This window comes from Diabrotica undecimpunctata, chromosome 9, assembly GCF_040954645.1.
Source record: "Diabrotica undecimpunctata isolate CICGRU chromosome 9, icDiaUnde3, whole genome shotgun sequence".
Classification (NCBI taxonomy): Eukaryota; Metazoa; Arthropoda; class Insecta; order Coleoptera; family Chrysomelidae; genus Diabrotica; species Diabrotica undecimpunctata.
This window is the reverse complement of record NC_092811.1, coordinates 107934468-107954828: the sequence shown is the minus strand read 5'-3', so window position 1 is coordinate 107954828 and position 20361 is coordinate 107934468. Positions and strand designations below refer to the sequence as shown.

The 20361-nt window shown below is 33.4% G+C and overlaps 1 protein-coding gene across 2 annotated transcripts in view; it reads right to left on the bottom strand.

The window, feature by feature from the left end:
• MnM (myomesin and myosin binding protein) overlaps nucleotides 1-5213 on the bottom strand; it is a 41239-nt gene extending 36026 nt beyond the window's left edge. Inside the window, exon 1 of one of the 2 annotated variants that reach the window (XM_072543976.1) lies at nucleotides 5039-5213. In XM_072543976.1, the coding sequence (XP_072400077.1) occupies nucleotides 5039-5108 (70 nt within the window). In that variant the 5' untranslated portion in view covers nucleotides 5109-5213. The remainder of the gene's footprint in view (nucleotides 1-5038) is intronic. The other variant, XM_072543977.1, reaches the window with a different exon arrangement.
• Nucleotides 5214-20361: the final 15148 nt, after the last annotated feature.

Here is a 20361-nt window from a genome sequence, read left to right as displayed (position 1 = left end):
TTTACACCAACGACAAACCCAAAATCCAACAAACAAAACAGTTTATTTACGCGGATGATACAGCTGTGGCAGCTTAGGAAAGTACCTTCAATGAAGTAGAAGTAAAATTGACAGATGCCCTAGAAGACTTAGCACTATCTTCTTCTTCTGGTTCCTATCCGTTTCGGATGTTGGAAATCATATTGGCAATCATGACCTTGCTCGCTGCGGCTCGAAACAGCTCCGTTGAGGTTTTCTTAAACCATGTTCTTAAATTCCGCAGCCATGATATTCTCCTTCTACCGGGTCCTCGCTTACCTTTGACTTTACCTTGCAATATAGACTTCAGCAGGGAGTAACGGTGCTGATTTCTCATAACGTGTCCCAGATATTGCAATTTTATGCGTTTGATCGTAAACACAATCTCTGGTTCCTTCTTCATTTTTTCTAGAACTTCCTTGTTCGTGATCCTTGCTGTCCATGATATTCTCAGCATTCTTCTATAAAGCCACATCTCAAATGCTTCAAGTTTTTTAATAGTGGTGTCTGTAAGCGTCCATGCCTCCGCCCCGTACAACAACACAGAGAAAACATAGCATCTCAAATGTCTCATTTTTGTATCCAGGGATATGTTGTGACTTTTGAAGATGGCGCTCATTTTGTTAAAGACCGTTCTTGCCTTTCCTATGCGGCTCTTTATTTCCTGTACATTGCTCCACTGTTCGTTTATAATAGTTCCCAGGTAGCAATACTGTTTTACTCGCTCTATCTGCGTCCCATTAATGTATAGATGAGCCCCATTTATATTCTCCTTGCTGACAATCATTTGTTTGGTTTTGTGGGTATTAATGTTTAGTCCGTACTGTTGACTGTACTCGTTTATTCTGTCCATTAGCCTCTGAAGTCCCTCTAAACTATCTGCTATCACCATGGTGTCGTCGGCATATCTAACATTGTTCTTAGCACTATACTATGACGAAAACCATCTGAAACCCAATCCTACAAAAACCCAGGTGTGTGCTTTCCACCTTAGAAACAAGCATGCCCGAAGGACATTGGAGGTGGAAAAACGTCGATGTTGCGTTAAATGAAACGGTTGGTATAATATCTGGTTGCCTGAAACCGACAGGTCTATCGAAGGTATCGAAGAGGTCTAGCATATAGTTAAAAGACTTCTGCTATCAGAAGACAGGTCACGTCAGAGATAGAACGAAAGAAGCAGGAGACGGATCGAAGACACCCCTTGTATGACCACCAAGTTCAGCCAAGTAGATTAAGAAATGGGGGAGAAATGGGGATACCAGGAGGACGATACCTGCGACTGTGGCGCGGCTCAGAATAGTCACCATCTACTATCATGCACAGAGATGAGAGAGACCTGCACACAAGAAGACCTATTCTTAGCGAATAACAGGGCCATCTATGTGGCCAACCATTGGAAACACAAAATTTAAAGCTGTTGGTGTTCCGGACACGGAAAGTAAGTAGGAAAGTAAGTAGAAATAGAAACAGAAGAAGATCTTCAACATTTATTAGATAAAGTAAATATTGCAGAAGAAGGTGGGATTAATAATATCAAAGTTGCTGTAACAAATTCATCGGACTCTCGTAACAATGATAAGAGAACTACTACAGGTATATTGTAAAGCTATGGGTAGTAAATAATTATTGTTATTAATTATTCGTGTTCTTATTACTTACAAGTACAACTTTTATAACCAGTTCAAACATACCAAATGAAAATCACAAATTTAGCTCTTCTCTAAACATTATTCCTCCAGTTATCACAGAAGTTGCTGACAAATATGAAGTACCAAACGAAATCAACCATTCCAAGACATCTGTAAATATTATTCCTCCAGTTACGACAGAAATCGATGAAACAAACGAAGTACAAAAACAAAAACAACAAGTCCTGGTATTTTGTAAATCTTCTTCTTCTAGTTAACTCAGAAGTCGAAGGAACATTTGAAGATTTAAACGAATTTAACTAAACGTTAAATGAGAATCTTATACCGTTGATTGAAGTATTATAGGGGGAATATTATCCAATATTTCAATTAACGCTTATACCAAATAACAGCCTAATTGTTTGTGGTTTTTGTGAGTTTAATTGTTCGAACGTTTTCTTATGTATCTCGTACAATATGTTTGTTCATACAGCCTGTTGTGCTGAAATTAACGAAAATAATAAAAATGATTTAAGGTGCCTAATATGTTGATGAAAGAAATCTATTATCGAAAATAGATTTCAAGCAAAAGATGGTTTGCTTCAACAAGCAAAAAAATGAAAGTAAATTTCAATAAGTTACCGGCTGCAAAAATTGGTGATATTGTTAGATTACCTGTCCCCGATGTTGATAGAGCTAATGGAAGAAATATATTAGGCGTTTTTATGACAGTTGAAGATAACATGTATTACAAAATCGGGACATAAAAGGGCACATTCCCACAGTTATTTACAAGAAATCAGTTCAGTGTATGTCCAGCTTCCCTTATTGCTACCGAAAAAGTTTTAGTTGTTAAAAAATCTCTTCGTGAGATTGCCGCGTCTTTATCTCTATATGGTGGTCAAGGATATAAAAGATGCTCGTGCAAAATCAAATATGGTTAAAAAAAGTGCTAATGTAAGGCAGCTGATATTTTATGCAACTCTAAGTGTCACAGAAGTTTGTCATGTTTGAATAAATTGCAGGTATTTTTTATACAATTGGCAACGTTGTATTATTTTCAAACACATTATTCAACATTAACCAAGGAGAATAGTTAAACTTGACATTAACCTGTTAATGTCTCTGAATTTCGTAGACAAGAGCAACTGCAAAATCGTAATGAATACTACAACGTGACTACAACACTTAGTGGGTGTTGCTGTCTACACCAAGGATCTAAAGTAAAGAACCAGCTTTATTTAAGAGTTCCAGATACACAACACCAAACCTTAATTTCTTATTTTTCTTTTCTTTAAGCCTACTGCATGTTTTTTTTACCGTTGCATCATGTTTTGCTTATATTTCATACATTCACTGCTGGCTCTAAGTTTCAACTTCATTGGTTCTTTTGATACTACTAGACAACTACATTGTTCCATCTTTTCAATGGGCGTCCTCCTAATCTAGTGTATCACGGAATTTCATCCGAACTCCGAATTTCATCAACAGGCATCATTTTCTTAAAATTTTAACAGTAAGTAGGAAATACCTTAAAAAGCAAAATATACCGTACGCCGAGGTGTACTTTTCCCCTGGGGTGGACTCCACTCCAACTGAAGGGAGGGGATTTTATATTAAAAATAACCTCAAGAATTGAAATAAAAATCTCTGCCTCAGGAGCCTATATGCCTCCCATGTTAATATTTCCCCGAAAGCGAATGGAATAGGGATTTTTAGATGGCCTGGTAGATGAGTTGAGCTTAATGAAAAAGGGTGGATAGAGATGACATTGTTTTTGTCATGGTTTAAGAAGTTTGTCGAGTATTCTAGAGTTTATTTTTAAAGGATTCACCAGTTCTGTTACTGCTAGATGGTCATTCAACAAATACGAAAAATCTAGACGTAATTAATTATGCGAGGGAACATGGGGTGGAAATTCTATGTTTTCCATCTCATTGGACGCACCTTCCACAGGTCTTAGATGTTGCATTCCTAAATGCTTAGAATACATCCTGGAAGAGTAGTTACAATTCAGCAAATTTGTCCGTATTCAGTGTCGCATATATGAGCAGCTACAACGGCTACTGAGATAAATGGTTTCAAAGCAACCAGCGGGTATGCTGTGTATGTGGCCGTTTTTTCTGAAGCAGCAAAGCAGTTGATTTATCCGACCAACTAGGGGCATACTCTAATTCTCCAAGGAAAATCGAGAAGTGGTTTAGGAAAATAGCTTATTATCGACATCTATGGTAAATTCTTATATTTTGTACAAGCTTGTAACTGGAGAAAATATATGGGTGTCAGAAGAGCAGATAGTGAACCATCTAGTGACACACAATGAAGACATAAATTCAGATAAACAAATACCTACACCAATTGTTTATCACGTTATTGAAGAGAAATCAGATGGAAGTAAACATCAGCGAAGAAAGATATGCAAAAACTGTTATGAGAAGAACAGTGAAGAGTGTGACCGCCAATATATACTAAACAAAACTAAAAAGATAGATTCCTTTAGCAGAAGTTGTGCGAACGAGCCATTTTTGTGCATACCTTGTTTTAATGAACTTCATAAAAATTAAATAAGATAAGGATTTTTATTTCTGGTATAGCGATTAATGTTTAGTTATTACAGGGATCATTTTTCAACAGGGACCACAAAAAAATGTAAGAAATTGTATGTGGGTGTGTGTAATATAGCTTCTAGGCCATGTTGGTTAATTTCTACAATAATTGTACATAGGTTCAATATGCTGCACCGGCCCATCAGCTATAAGAAAAGGTGTTGACCCCATAAAACCAACATGGCCTGGTACGGCAAATTATATCTTGGCACCATCGGATCAATGTGGCCTACTAAAGCAGCATCGGTCTATGAGAGCATGGTCCTATGAGAGCAACGTAGCAGTGAACGTGTTAATGGAAGCTCGCCATCAATCCTCATGACACAATTTATTATAAGCGATGAAAAAAAATTGGTTACCTATTAGACACTATATCTAAATGAATAAACGACAAACATATTCTTTGATCAAATATGGATATTTTCTTAGATTATTAGATATAAAGTAGATTAAGTTAGAACAAAGTTCTTAATTTCAGTCAGTTTCAATTGTATAATGTATGCCGATATTCTACAGAGCTATTTCTGTAATTTTACTCAGTGGTAAGTAATTAATCTAAAAACACAGACTTTAATAATTTTTTAATTTTATAGCTTTGCCACCAAACTTTTTAACCAATCTATAATATCAACAACATTCCTACACTCGGCTGGTGTAAGTAGATAAAAATACAACACTCAAACCGTCCGAAAATAACACACTCTCATTTATTCTAAGCAGTTTTATAAGCGCTATAAAGCAAAAAATTGTTATCACTGATAGCAAAATATCAAACATATTTACCAGCTGCTTTCCAATGAACTTGTTTCTTATTTCTCTGTCGGGGATGGGGTTTGATGTGCGTATTCCCCATATCCACGAAAGTTTTCACGAAACCATCGTCACAGATAAACCAGGTTCATTGAGTATATTTAGAACGAGAGTGCCAACTTTCATTGCTTAGACGATTGGCAGCCCGCGGGCGACCACATGACTAAGGATTATTGTGTAGTAGGAGCATACACCAATATTATTTTTCTATTCTTATTTGTGTTCCGGCTTAGACACACGAAATGAAAATATTTTTATTTAAAATCTTTATGGAATTGGTGGTTATTTGACAAAAATTCGTATTCATTATAACTTAGAACATAAATACTTCCAAAAACAGTGCCTCTTAGTACAATCGCCAGATATTTGACCTCTAAAAATCATTCGAACAAACTGACTTTTGCCCAGAATGTCAATCACAACACCAAAAAAGATGCAAAATAGTTTGCCACCTCTACCTTCGGGCTTCCCCCTAAAACTCCCCTTGTGTGGGCTGAAAACATGAACCATCGGTTCACCAAGAATCTGTACGACGTAGAAAAAAATGTATCAAACAAAAAATGTAATAGAAATAATCTTGAACGAAAATATTAATTAGCACTTTTTGTGTAGAATGAACCGATCTTTCAGAAACAACGCTTGAAGCGACCGGTGATTTTCAATGTCTGGTACGCGCTCGAAATCAATTTTTTAAATTTGTATCAACTCGACGGTAAAAATTCGATATCTTTTGATTAGAGTGTTCTATCGACAAAAATTAAAATGGGTGTTAAAGATTAAGAGTGCAGTTTCCTTATAAAATATTTTTGTATTTTGCCGCAATAGAGTCACCTTGTATAAAGTCATTAAATGGAGAGTGGCCGAGCTAAGTGATCTAACTGCCAAAACATAAATTTTATTTTTTTTTTCAATTAATATGATCTATGTTCCGATGCCAATATCCCCTTAGAAGAGCCAACTTCACTCTAATGGTTGCAAACGAAGCCCAAAGATGGACCCGCCTGTAAATCCGGCATCATATACTTTTCTAATTGATCTAAGTGCCAGTATATAGGTTGACATTTTGTCAATAGAATCGATTATTATTGTATATGTATTTGCGTTTTAACGTAAATACAATGGATTTTAGTGCGTTTGGCGACAAAAAGAATACGAAATCAATAAGGAAAAAACAGAGTGAAGCTAGATTGAATGGAAAACCCTATGTTACACAAAAATGTAAGCTGCAAAAACCTGGAAAAGCCGTTCCAAAACATGAGGTTAGAGAGAGATTTTTAACAGATATTTCTCTTAAAATTTTAGGCCGTACGAGAGTCTAACTTGTGAAGAGCTACCAATGCTATTCAATATTACAACCTAAAACTCTTTTTATTGTTACTTTGGTTTTGTTGATATGATGTTATCATGAAACTTTTCTATTTTAGATCACATGCAAATGTAAATTTAGGGCCGTGATTGATATGAAGATTAAACTTTAATCGTGGCTTTGAACTCAACGAGCAAGGCAGCTATCTCATGGGACTATTGGAAGTTTCACCAGTTCAACGTCGACGCCATGGTAGTTATGATGATTCATCAGAAAGTAGACGACAGTGTACCGTAGCTTTTGCAGTTCCAGATGGGCAAGGTAACGTGAAAAGAGTTTGTAAAAAAACGTTTTTGGAAATATTTGCTATAAGTTCGCAAAAGATTACTACGCTTGTAAGGCTTAAAAATGAGGGGCACACAATCTTCAAGGAAAAACGAGGAGGTGTTAAAAGGTTTAAGAACACTCTTTATGATAGACAGAGGGTAAAAGATCACATCAATAGCTTTCTGAGGTACGAGAGCCACTACAGTCGATCAAAAAGTGAAAAATTATATCTCAGTCGCAGTCCGGACCTCAATGTTATAAAGCTGTTCAACGCTTTTAAAATAAAACATCCTAACTGTACCACAACATACAAATTTTATAGGAGAACTTTTATGAAGGATTTTCCGAATCTTTCTTTGAGACCACCTAGAGTTGACACCTGCAGGACTTGGGATTTTCTTTTTTTAAAAAGCAGAGACAAAGATGTTAATGTATCCACAAAAGCTAAAACTTAGTTGGAATTACATCATAGAAACACAGCTAACGCTCTTAACGTTATTCAAGAAGACAGTAGGAGCAGTACTCTTTCAGATAGCGATACCCGTACCCTTACCATGGATCTACAAAAAGTAGTTTCGCTTCCTAAATTGACGCATAGTAGTATGTACTACAGCCGAAAATTGTCATGCTACAATTTTGGAATACACGTACAAGATACGTCAGATAGAATAATGTGCATCTGGCATGAAGGATAGTCGGGTCATGGTGGGAACCAAATATAATCATGTCTTGTACAAGCTTTGAACACAGGCAGCTTTTAACTTATAAGCGAAAACTATGTATATGGAGCGACAACTATGCAGGGCAATTAAAAAACCGAATGTTTATTTTCTTATATATTTTCTTAGTAGCAAATGGACATTTTGATACCATCGATCATTAATTTTTAGTTTCGGTCATAACTTTTCATCTTTAGATAGAGATTTTGCTCTTATCGAGAAACGTGCAAAATGTTCCAAGCTTCAAACAGTAAACGATGTAAAAGCCGTAATTGCTGATGCTAGACCTTTTAGGCATTATAAAGTGTTAGATATGGAAGAATGTACGTTTTTTGATTTCGATAAAATTTCAAAATGTATAGATACATCTAAACTTGGCATTACTCAAGGATCGTGGTTACGTATGATGAAAGAAAATCCAGGAACAGTATTGTACAAGAAAAGTTTCAGTGACTTAATGGTATGGGAGAAGTGTCGTGTATTGAAAAAAGGTGAGAATGTCCAAAAGTTAAAGTCAACGGAGCTCTTCAGTTCAGCAAATAAACGAAAGTAAAAAAAAGGCTTTCGGGCCATGCTAGAATTTAGTAACCAGGAAAATACAGCATTTTTCACCTCTGTTTTAGATTTTTAATCATATATTATTTTTGTGGACTTAGATCATTGCCATTTTTTCTTTATTTATTGTCTATGACTAAGTTTCTTCAGTGTATTAACACCAAAAATTTGATATATGTTATTTCCGTACTTCAAGTTTTTTTTTTATTTCTGGCAAATTTTAATTTTGGCACTTGGATCCCTTAGATCGACCACTCTTCAAGTATATAAAAGTTGCGCCATTTTTGCCATCTTCTACGATTCTCATGAGATTAATAAAGTTTATTACTTCAATTGATTGGTCGCTATGGAATTTTCATTGACAGAACCTAATCTTCAAAATTTATAACACAAAATTTCGATTTTAAGATTTGGCAAAAAATATGAGGCATTTGAAATAAGCCTAAAAAACGCAAAATTTAAACTATTGCGTTACAAACGATATTACATTACGGGAAATGCTTCCACGAAGATGGCATTAGGTAGAATTTGCAGTTGAAGTTCTGGAGTTTTGAAAGACATGCCTGAGCAATCAAAAAGAAGGAATTTTAAACGTTTTAGAATCGTCGGTCGAGTCCAGCGTTGTTTCTGAGAGAACGGTTCATTTTACAGAAAAATGCTACTAAACATTTTTGTTCAAAATAATCTCAGCTACATTTCTTATTAGAAATATTTTTTTACGCCGTGCAGCGATGTTTTCTGTTGTCCCCCCTACGAGGAGGGTTTTAGTGGGAAGTCCGGGGGTAGGAGTGGCAAACTTTCTTTAATATTTTTTGGGGACCCAAAAGTGACATTCTCATCAAAATTCAGTTTGTATGATTTTTAGAGGCTCAGTGGTATTTTCGACTGGACTACCTAAACTCCCGGGAACTATCCGATTTTAATACATATGCCAGTATAGTCAATTCAGCCTAGTCTGGTTACAAAAAAAAAGGTCGAAAAATTTTTTGCAGATATTTGAAGCTTTTAACATAGGTGGGGGTTAATAGATGACGAATAGATGAAAAGATACTCGTATTTTTACCTTGCGTTTTTTTTTTAAACAATAATTTATGGTCACAATTTGATTTTTTGTCTATAAGTTTTTCCCTCATATTTTACATAAACAATATTTATATCATTTTTTTATATCAAGAATATCTTTATTTTCCCGTTTTTTAAATTCAAATTGATAAATAATTTACGGAGATATTTACAAAAAAGCAGTTTTTTTGCACTAATTTATAGATTTTATTAATTTTTTTATTAACAAAATAAAATGTTATTAATACATTTGAACATCGAGGAATTACCGTCTTTTAAATTTGTGCGAAATATACCCCGATCGGTCAAATAGTTTAAAAGTTATTTAATTTATTTATCCCTGAGACTAAATATTTAAACTATTGAACTTGCTCTATTAATGATTCTAGACACATTTAAGATCCTGGGACTGGCATGGGCGGCTTACGGAAAACTGAGAGAATTCTTTAGATCAGATATTCCCATATGCTTGAAAAGGAAGGTCTTTGATCAATGTGTACTCCCAGTTGTAACGTATGGAGCAGAAACATTTACCCTTACCAGAAAAGTAATCAATAAAATACAAGTGGCACAGAGAGCGATGGAGAGGTCAACGCTGAATATGTCCCTCAGAGACAGAGAGTATCAAATACAATAATTAGGAGAAAAACTGATGTTACTGGCCCAGTTCAAAGGATTACAACATTGAAATGGAACTGGGCGGGGCATGTTGCCAGATTAAAAGATGGAAGGTGGACGAAGAAAATTCTTGAATGGAGACCTAGACACGATGCTTATCGTAATCGAGGACGTCCTCCAACAAGGTGGTCAGATGACATCAAGCGCATTTAGCACAAACGGATTCAGGATGCTCAAGATAGAATGCATTGGAAATATTTACGGGAGGCCTATGTCCAGCAGTGGACTCAAAATGGCTGATGATATATTAATTATAATTATGTTGATTTTCCGAGATTTTCCGAGATTTCCGGGAGTGAAAATTATGTCATCATTGTTAATAATACTGTGAAAGACTATTCCAGCCAAATTAAAAAAACCGTAAGTTTGAAATTGAAATTCACCGTAAGTTTTAACGGTGAATTTCAAATGGACTCAATTTTTCCGAGATTTCCCATATTCCTCGCCCAGTGAAAACTAGGTATGTAGTTATTCATATTTCGACGAGTTACCCCAGATTAAAAAAAGATTCAACAGCAATGGAAGCCCAGATAATGTAAATTTTTCCTACGTGTTTCAATTTGAAGTTCCGATCTCGAAAAAAAAAAAACGGAGCTGAAACAGTTATCCCCTCCACTTTCCTATGTCGATCTTTCGAAAGTACCTTCGTTTCGAAGGGCTGTAAGTTTCGAAAAATTGGATGAATTTTATAGCTATAAGTTTTAATATAAAGTTTCGATTTTCATTCAAAATTTTACTTCTTAATGTTTATAAACAATAGAGATATGATTTTTTTAAAAATAGTCCCTAACTTTGTTCCTATTGGTCATAGAAGGTTTTTTTTAATATGAGTTTTTACCAGTTATCCAATGGTTGTACGTACAAATCCGTAGCTTGAAAAATATAGAAGTTATTACAATTGTTTATAAGTAAAAAACATACCCCTTTTTCAAACGCTTGTTTTGTAAATAATTTCGATGAAAACGCAATATGCATTTAACTTCTGAGATAGTTTAAAGCTTAAAGAATCCTATGAAATTTGCTAAATGTGTCTAGCATCATTAATATAGCAAGTTCAATAGTTTAAATATTTAGCCTCAGGGACGAACAAATTAAATAACTTTTAAACTATTGGACCGATCGGGGGGAAATTTTGCACAAATTTAAAAGACGGTAATTCCTCGATGTTCAAATGTATTAATAACATTTTATTTTGTTAATAAAAAAAATAATAAAATTTATAAACTAGTGCAAAAAAACTTTTTGCTTTTTTGCAAATATCTCCGTAAATTGTTTATCAATGTTAATTTAAAAAAACGTGAAAATAAAGACATTATTGATATAAAAAAATGATATAAATATTGTTTGTGTAAAATATAAGGGAAAAAACTTGTGGACAAAAAATCAAATTGTGACCATAAATTATTGTTAAAAAAAACGCAAGGTAAAAAAACGAGTACTTTTTCATCTATTCGTCATCTAGTAACCCCCCCCCCCCCCTATGTCTTAAAAGCTTCAGATATCTGCGAAAAATTTTGACGTGAAATCGATGATTTTTGCATAACCAAACTGGGCTAATTTGGTTCTACAGTACTTGCGATTAGCAACACAACGGAACAATGTTAAATTGGATATATAGTTCATCTTTTGGTGTTTATATCATAAGGTTTTTCCAACATTTTCCCAAATTAAAACTTAAAAATTGTACCCACCAACATCAGGACTTCGATTCAGATTAAACTCTTGAAGAAAGAGATTTGTAACTACTACAGTAAGATAAACTTCATCAACTGTAAGCTGAAGGTAACGTATGACTCTCTACTTGAAACATTAGGATATACTAATCTCACCACTTGCATGTCAGATATTCAGGATAAGGTTGATCACTCTCATTCAATTAAAATCAATAGATTTAACAACAAATTACAACATTTAATCAACGATAAGTTAATTTTTGAATTCCATTCCAAGATCAATAATCTTTCTAGCGTTCAATTTTCTGCGGAAGAATTAAAACTCCCAAACCTCGATCTCAAACACTCCGTCCCCACTAATTTATTTCCATTTCATATTTAAACTTATCCATTTCTCTCAGACAGAAAACTTCGATAAGAAATAAGTCCTAAATATGAAGAAATACATACAAGCAAATAATTTTCTTATAATATGTATTTCTTACATTACAATTATTGTAGAAGCACTCTACGTGAAATCAAAATTTAAATGTCTTTTCTGTATCTTTATTTAGTCGTATTTTGCGTACTAGAAGCCAGTTCATCAAAGGTTCTTACTTAGATGAAACGATATGATGCAGAATGCAATTTTGGATTCCCCATGTCGATTTATTTGATCTTCTGTTTGGTTTGACTATCATAGAAGGCACATATTTGAGTGAGTATCTGAATTTTTGGTTGCGAACATGTAGTAAAAACCTTTGGATTTTTTACTTCTTGCTTTATTTCAATAAAAAACGCTTGCATTCAAACAATCAATAGATTCAAAACCAAGATGCTCTCTAAATCTAATTCTTCCATGCCCATCAACAATGCAGCTCCATCTTTCCCTTTACCCACTACTTCTACGTCTATGAACAATACATGTTCATTTTTATCATTCCTTAACATGTTCTTAATAAATATGAGTCCTTCTGATCACTTTAAAATTCAATAAAAAGAAAATCAAAAATCATCATCTTATTTTCAGTAAAGCTAATAAAAGTAAATGCCTTGATATTTTAGAACACAAACTTGATATTGACAAAGTCACTTCTTTTTTATATATCAACAACTTCACCCTTCTCCCAGTTGATCTCTCTAAATCTTTGATTTCCAAAATTAAAAATAATTTAAAACAATTTAACAATTTAAAACAATTTTCTAATTTCTTTTCAGAACAAGAAGCACCCTACCACAAAATCACCAGCAATCCTCTCATCACCAGGTTGTATGGTTTACCGAAGATACACAAAGTTGACATTCCTATTTGTCCCGTGTTCAATCACAAATTAGTCCATTAATTTGTAATCTAATAATAAGTAAACCATAAGAGAGGCTCCTACATAAGCACACCCAACTTCGTAAGAGATAAAAATGGAGAAATGCTGGCTGCCGAAAACAAAATAATAGAATGGTTCGACCGCTCATCCGCAGAGATCTTTCGCGCAGCAGTTTCCAAAACTACAATTTCCATTTGGATCGCCAACCTTCGAAAGGAGACGGCGCAATGAGAAGAAGGAGGACAATATTGATGCCGAGCTAATTAAAGCAGGCGGTCATGAACTCATAAGTAAAATCCATCAATTAATAAAAATGGCCTGGCAACAAGAAATAATGCCGAAAGAATGGTGTGGTAGTATTATTGTACCAATACACAAGAAAGGAAAAAAGGGATCATGCATGAATTACAGAGGAATCTCACTAATCAACACTACGTATAAAATATTGGCTTCGATATTATTAAAAAGATTAGTACCATACGCCGAAGAAATAGTTGGTGACTACCAGTGTGGTTTCAGGCCTGGCAGATCGACTATTGATACAATATTTACAATAAGACAAATGCTTGAAAAGTATTGGGAATATAATCACGACGTGCATCAGATTTTTATAGACTTCAAACAGGCTTATGATTTAATTAATCGTGCAACATTATGGAAGGCAATGATCGAGCTCGGCGTACCCAAGAAACTAGCTGCGATAACACAAATGCGATAACATTATACAATTATACATATATGATTTCACAATCATATATTAAACTGACGCACCTCCACTTCAGGAATCATTAAATTCCTTTTTCATTATTACTTTTTCAATTCTACCTTTTTCAAACAAAATTGAACTTTACATTACAATACTTGTACCAACTTATGCTATTGACTATAATAGATATACCTAATTCTATTTCTACCACTAGCACATTTTATCTTGTGACCCCTGTAACATTGACTGAAAAATAAAATCTCTTCTTTCCTTTATAAAATATTAACAATCTCTTATTATTAATAATCTTATAATGCCCACACTTTTTCATCCGATTCAAAATATTTATATTGCAGTAAATACAATTCAACTTTCTCTTAAACATATACAACCAACTTTACATCTTGCCTGTAGTTAAAACGTTAACACATTTTTCCTTATATTACTTTTCATTCATCTCTTACTTTACTTTCTTCACATAAGATAATTAATTGTAAATCACTCGTCATTGGTCTATAAGAAAAATCTCCTTTTTTAACATTTTATTATTTAACCCACCATCTTATTCTTAATTCACTTCCTTTCTCTTATTATCACAAAGTGTATTCTTTCTGTCCTTTTCTAATGTCAGTTTCAAATATGGCTGATCAAATTAATTTTATAGTCAATTCATAAACTAAAACTAAATAATAAAAATAATAACTATTGTCTTTAATTTTAATAAACTAATTATATAAAATTATAATATAGATATCAACAGATGGGTCCTTGACTTGGTTTATTTCTTAGAAACGAACTTTAATATTGTCCTGAATGTAATTATCATTGAAACAGGAAATTATTATTTCTGGCATTTCAAATTTAATTGGCAAACTCCCGTACTCACCTGCGGATGTAAAAATTCTACTTCGAGTACGGACATATGGTTCCCGGTTAGATATCTATTTGTGATCAGTGGTGCGATTTTTATATGTTACTGAATGATTCTTTATTATGTCCTTGATTGGTGGGATGTCCAGATTATTGTGAAGTATTTGGTTAGATACATACTAGGGAGCTTTACTTATCATACGGAGTATTTTGGATTGGAACAGCCCCATAGGACTATTCCATATGCTCAAACTGGTATGAGTATATGTATATATGTACTGAAGCAGTTTATTTTAAAGACATAACTGAGATCTTTTGTTAAATAGCTAGTTCATATTTTTTAGTTTAAGATCTAGTTGTTTCCGTTTAGTTTTAATGTGCGTTTTTCATGTGAGTTTTTCATCCAGAACCAATCCCAACTATTTGACAACTGGTTTTATGGGAATGACGGTTGTATTAATAGAAACTTGTGAGCATGTTGATTTTCTTGTTGTAAAAATAATTTTTACTGATTTGATGGTATTAACATTGATCTTCCATCGCTTATCCACTGCCAAGATTCCCGTGTCATCATCAAAAGTAGCTAAAAAGGTGACATTGTTGTTGGAACGTCTACTGTAAATATCAAATGAGCAACTTCAAATTTCAGGGTATCTTTTTCCTTTCTGTAGTTGGTTGTGGAAAATCAATTTTTTTAAGAGTAATATTTGCTAGTATTTCTAGTAGAACTAAGCGACGGGTGTCTGGATGTTGATCTAGGCGACCTTCTGACCTCATTTTTTGATTCTTCTTTCCTTGTCTACGAACGGCCTTTGCAACTATTTTGCAAATGTTCTATGTATCCCCAATTAAAACATATTCTGTTTTGATGTTGAGATTTTAAAGATTTTGCAGTTTGCTTAACATTCTTCTTCTTCTTCTTTTTATTTATAAACATTGCTTGTTCTTTGGCGGATTAATACCTCTATGAAAGGTTATCACTCCATCTTTTGCGCTGTCGTCCTATACTTCTTTTACTGAATATGCTTAACATCTGGAATTAAACAGGATGTTGGTTATCTGAGATAGTTCCTCATTTTCTCGAAATCCTATTTCTTTTAATTTTGGAAGAGATCTGAAAATACTTTTCATCACTTCATACTCCTGGGCTCTAGTGCCCCATTTAGCATGTTGTAATGTCATCGGAGAGCTTTTTGAATGTCATCCTGTAGTTCATCTATACATGCCTGTATAACTTATTCAAATTCAAGAAAATCTTTAGGTGTTTGAAGATACGCCAAATGCAATATTCTTTTAATGTTGGCTTCAAATTTCTGCATGCTTTCGTTATGTTTTTGATATCGAACTTTTAGCTGACTTTGGAAAAGCTGCTATAGATAAATTGCAAGACGGTTGCTGTCTGTTCTCGAAGCGGCACTACCAAGGAAGCTATCATTTCTTTCGGAGTCTAGCCATTTGCTCTAGCTGCAGCTTTGAATTGAAAACGATGAGTTTCTTATGATGTTTAATTGTGGAATGTGATTTTGTTGCTTGTCTTTTTTGTTTGTGAAATCGGTTTTATATCGTTTTTTGTTCTTCTAATTTGTCTATTCTACTAGTAATTTGACTTAATTCTAGCGTAAAATTTTCGTAAATGTGAAATACACTATTTATGAATATACCTCTACTTTTTTACGCTTCTCGTCTTTATTTTCCTCTTCTTATATACGTCATCACCTCTTTCTTTTCTTGCCCGCACTTGCCACCTTCTTTGTGTCTACGCTTTTTCTCTTCTTGTTCTCTTTTTTCCTCTTTCGTTTTTAAAAATCATGCGGAGGATAAAGACGTATCTATTTCTTTATCAAATTCAGTAGAGCTTGCATTAATCATTAACAATCACTTAATATACTACTACTAATAACCATCTTTATTAACATTCCTGTGCAATATTCGTGTGTTTACATACATTTTCTGATATTTTAAATCTTAAGGGACATTTCGGAGTATTTCGATGATGTTTAGAACATTCTAGATTTTTAATACATTTATAACATTAGCAGAAGAACAACAAGATCGGGAAGATCATGCACCGACGCTGTATTTATAATGAAACAAGTGCAAGAGAAATCATTAGAATACAACAAACTGGCATGTATATGTTTCGTGGACCTTACGAAGACATTTGACCGGGTCAAATTAAAAGACGTTATCCTCTTACTGTACACAAGAGAGATACCTCTAGGAATAATCAAAACAATCGAAAATATCTACCAAAATAACACAATAAAAGTAAAAGTAGAAGAAGAACTAACCGACCCTATTGAAGCTGGCAATGGGATAAGGTAGGGAGATTCCCTGAGTCCTCTATTGTTCAACCTGATTATGGATGAAATAATAAAAAAAGTAAGAACTAAAAAAGGATACCAAATGGGAGAAAAACAACTTAAAATAATCTGCTATGCAGACGACGCAATACTGCTATCTTAAAGTGAAGATGATTTACAACGTATGCTGCACCCATTTAATATAACCGCCAGAAAATTTAACATGTTAATTTCCCCAAAAAAAGAGACAAAATACGTGGTTATAACAGCAAATTTACTAAGATGTAAATTGGAGCTGGAAGGTCAGATAATAGAACAAGTGAAGGAGTTAAAATATCTAGGCATCACATTATCTAGCTACGGAAAGCTCGAAACTGAAGTGGAAGATCAAGTGAATAAAGCAAACAGAGCCGCAGGCTGCCTAAATGAAACAATATGGAGAAATAAAAATATCGGGAAAGAAACGAAAGACAGAATTTACAAAACAGTCATCAGACCAAAAATAACATACGCGGCAGAAACAAGACCTGACACAGAGAGGAAAAAAGGATGTTAGAAATAGCAGAGATGAAAACACTTGGAAAAATTTATGGTAAAATACTATGAGACAGAGCTAGAAGTACAGATATATGATGTAGATGTAAGGTGAAGGACATCAAGGACTGCCTTCTTGCCTACGCTTGTCATCGTCTTCTTGTCTACGCTTTTTCTCTTCTTTGTTTCTTTTTTCCTCGTTCGTTTTTAAAAATCATGCGAAGGATCCAAACGTATCTATTCCTTAATCAAATTCGGTAGAGTTTGCATTAATCATTAACAATCACTTAATATATCTTTAATCCCACCGCTGTCACAACTTAATAACCATTTTTATTGACATTCCTGCGCAATATTCCTGTGTTTATATACATTTTCTGACATTCTAAATCTTAAGGGACATTTCGGAATATTTGGATAACGTCTAGAACATTCTAGATTTTTAATACCTTCTCCTTTTCGTCAAGGGAATCTTTGTATATGGAATATCTCATGAAACATCGTAATAATACTTTATAATAAATTAAATTAAATTAAATTTTTAAATATGAATCATATAAAAAACTCAGCATTTGAAAATAATGTATTACAGTAAACTTACTTAACAATTGAGTGAAATACAACTTAAATTTAAATTACAACAAAATCGTACCTTAAGATTATGGTCTAAACTCTCCCCAACCTAAAAAGGAATAAATCGTCGCAATTATCACGTCCAAAGAAACACCCATCTTCTTCAGTTCAACCAGAACTTTACGAATCTGTGGAATCTGAAGCGCATCATTAAATTTTAACTTTATTTCAGGACTCTTCAGTTGCATTATTAGCTGGAATATATTCGGGATGTTTAGTATTTGGTTGAATAGTAGTTTCAGAAAGTATCCAGGAGGAATAGCATCTCCGGCTTCTAATAAGAAAGAAGTTAAATTTCTGGGAGTATCTTGGACTAGGTTTGTTTCGGTAACATTTTGCAAATACGTGTCTACGTGCTTAACCATGGTATCTATTGAAATACCGAATTTTTTTATATAGTCTTTCAGTGTCACCCATTCTGGTTTCTTACTGATAGTTTCTGTCAGATTTCTCCACTCTTGACTTTTCAAGTAATTAACAGCGGCTTTGAATCCTTCGTCATGTTGGAGATGTTTATTAGCGATTTCAATAACTTTCTCTCTGGGAAACTCGTCTGAAATGGCAGCAAGAGATTTCAAAGAATATGGGTTATTTCTTTGATTTTCCTTTTCCGAAGATAATCCTACCATAAACAATAAACAACAGCATATAACGAAACAACACTTCATATTAACAAAATTGAATAACTGTTATGAATTTGCAATTTCACAAACGTGAAACGTTTGCTTCAAACGTAAACACTAAAAATATAATATCAATACGAGTTAGAAAGATTTTAATAATATTAACAATACACGGTAAAAAATATTGTAATGATCATAAACGCCTACGTTCATTGTTACGGTGATCGATTTATTAATTTATTATTTATTATAAAATTGTTTTTAATATTTGCTTTTGGAAGCTAAATTGCTTTTATTTTGTCACACCAAAAATATTCTATGCAGATTTATTTTGATATCATGAATGCATATGAAAAATACAAAATAAAATATTTCAAGACGCATACAAGTGTAAAGTTTTAGTTTTAGAAATTTATTGAAACAATCGTGTATGGTATAATTTCACTATTTGAGAGAGTAAGTCATCGTTTAAAGGCCCAGAAATGCGGAAAGACATATGAGAATCCGGTGACGTACACTCACTTATATTTTAACGTTAATTATATTTTATTTTTCAAATATTAATGTTCGAAATAGGCCTGACGTTTCGATCTCTATATCCAAAGACCGCTTTCAAAGATATAAATGATCGTTATATTTATTTTATTTGTTTATTATTATATATTTTTATAATCTTATATTGTTGATTTTCTTTTTTTATCTATCTTTAAAAACGGAATAGAGATCGAAAAGTCAGTGTATTAAACATGTAAATAGATATATTGTGGCTTATTTCCAACCTTCTCCCTAAAAATACAGAATGCCACAAACAAGAAGCTATAGAAAAATAAATATATCTGTCATTTGTATGTTTGAAAATGGTCTCTTTATAGAGATCGAAACGACCGTAAATTAAACATTTGAATAAATATATTGTGGCTTATTCCCAACATTATTTCTAAAAATACAGAACGACAAGCGAAAAGCCATAGAAAATAAATATTACTATCATTTGTATAATTGAAAACGGTCTCTGGATATAGGGATCGAAACGTCAATAAATAGACATATGAATAAATATTTTGTGGCTCATTCATAGCCATATTGTCTTATTAAATAAAATGAACAAAACACTTAAACAGTATAAAACAAAACAAAATAAAATCGTATAAAACAAATTAAAATTCTATAAAAACAAAATAAAAATAATGTTTGATGTACAAAACATTGTACTATTCTATTTAAACACAAACACTATACACACTTACTATGTTGTTTTCGTTTTTTGTTGGTTTTTTTATGCTGATGTTCTTATTTAACTATTAGAAAATATTATTCGCTGTCTAAATCTGAAGATGCAGTGCTGCTATCGCTGTCATTACCTTCACCACCTGGTGTAATTATAATTGGCTCTAGTAAAACTTCGATATGAGTGTCAAGTTCTCACATACGATAGTTTCTTAATTTAGTTTAATTTGAACGTTTTGTTATTGCGTGCTACTTCTACTTTCACTTGCGCCCAGATAAGTTTAATGGGATTAAGTTCGCAATGATAAGGTGGTAGACGCAGAACTTTGACACCATAATCTTTTGCAGTTTCATTTACAGCATATTTAAGATATTCACCTTTCCTTAACCGTGCAATGTCGAGTAGCTAAATTTTGAGCTTTGATTCTTCGTATGCAATCCCCTTTTCTGTAAGCCATTCTTGAATCCTCCCTTTCAATTTCTTTTAATCTCTTAATCCTGTAGATCAGCCTTCTATAAATGCTTCGCGTTTACTTTTGACATTTAAATCTTGCCAAACTTTTCCAACTGATCTTCGTTACTCCAGGTTTCATCAAAATAACATATTTTGCGTCCGGTGCTGCGAATTTTGCGTATTTCTTTTAAATATTGTCTTCTCCACACAATAATTTTATTTTTTTCTAATAAACGTTTCGTATCATTACCTTCTCTTCGGACTTTAACATTTTCCGTCTCTTTTGCGGCTTTTCATTTTTGGAATCAACATCAGAATTTTGCTG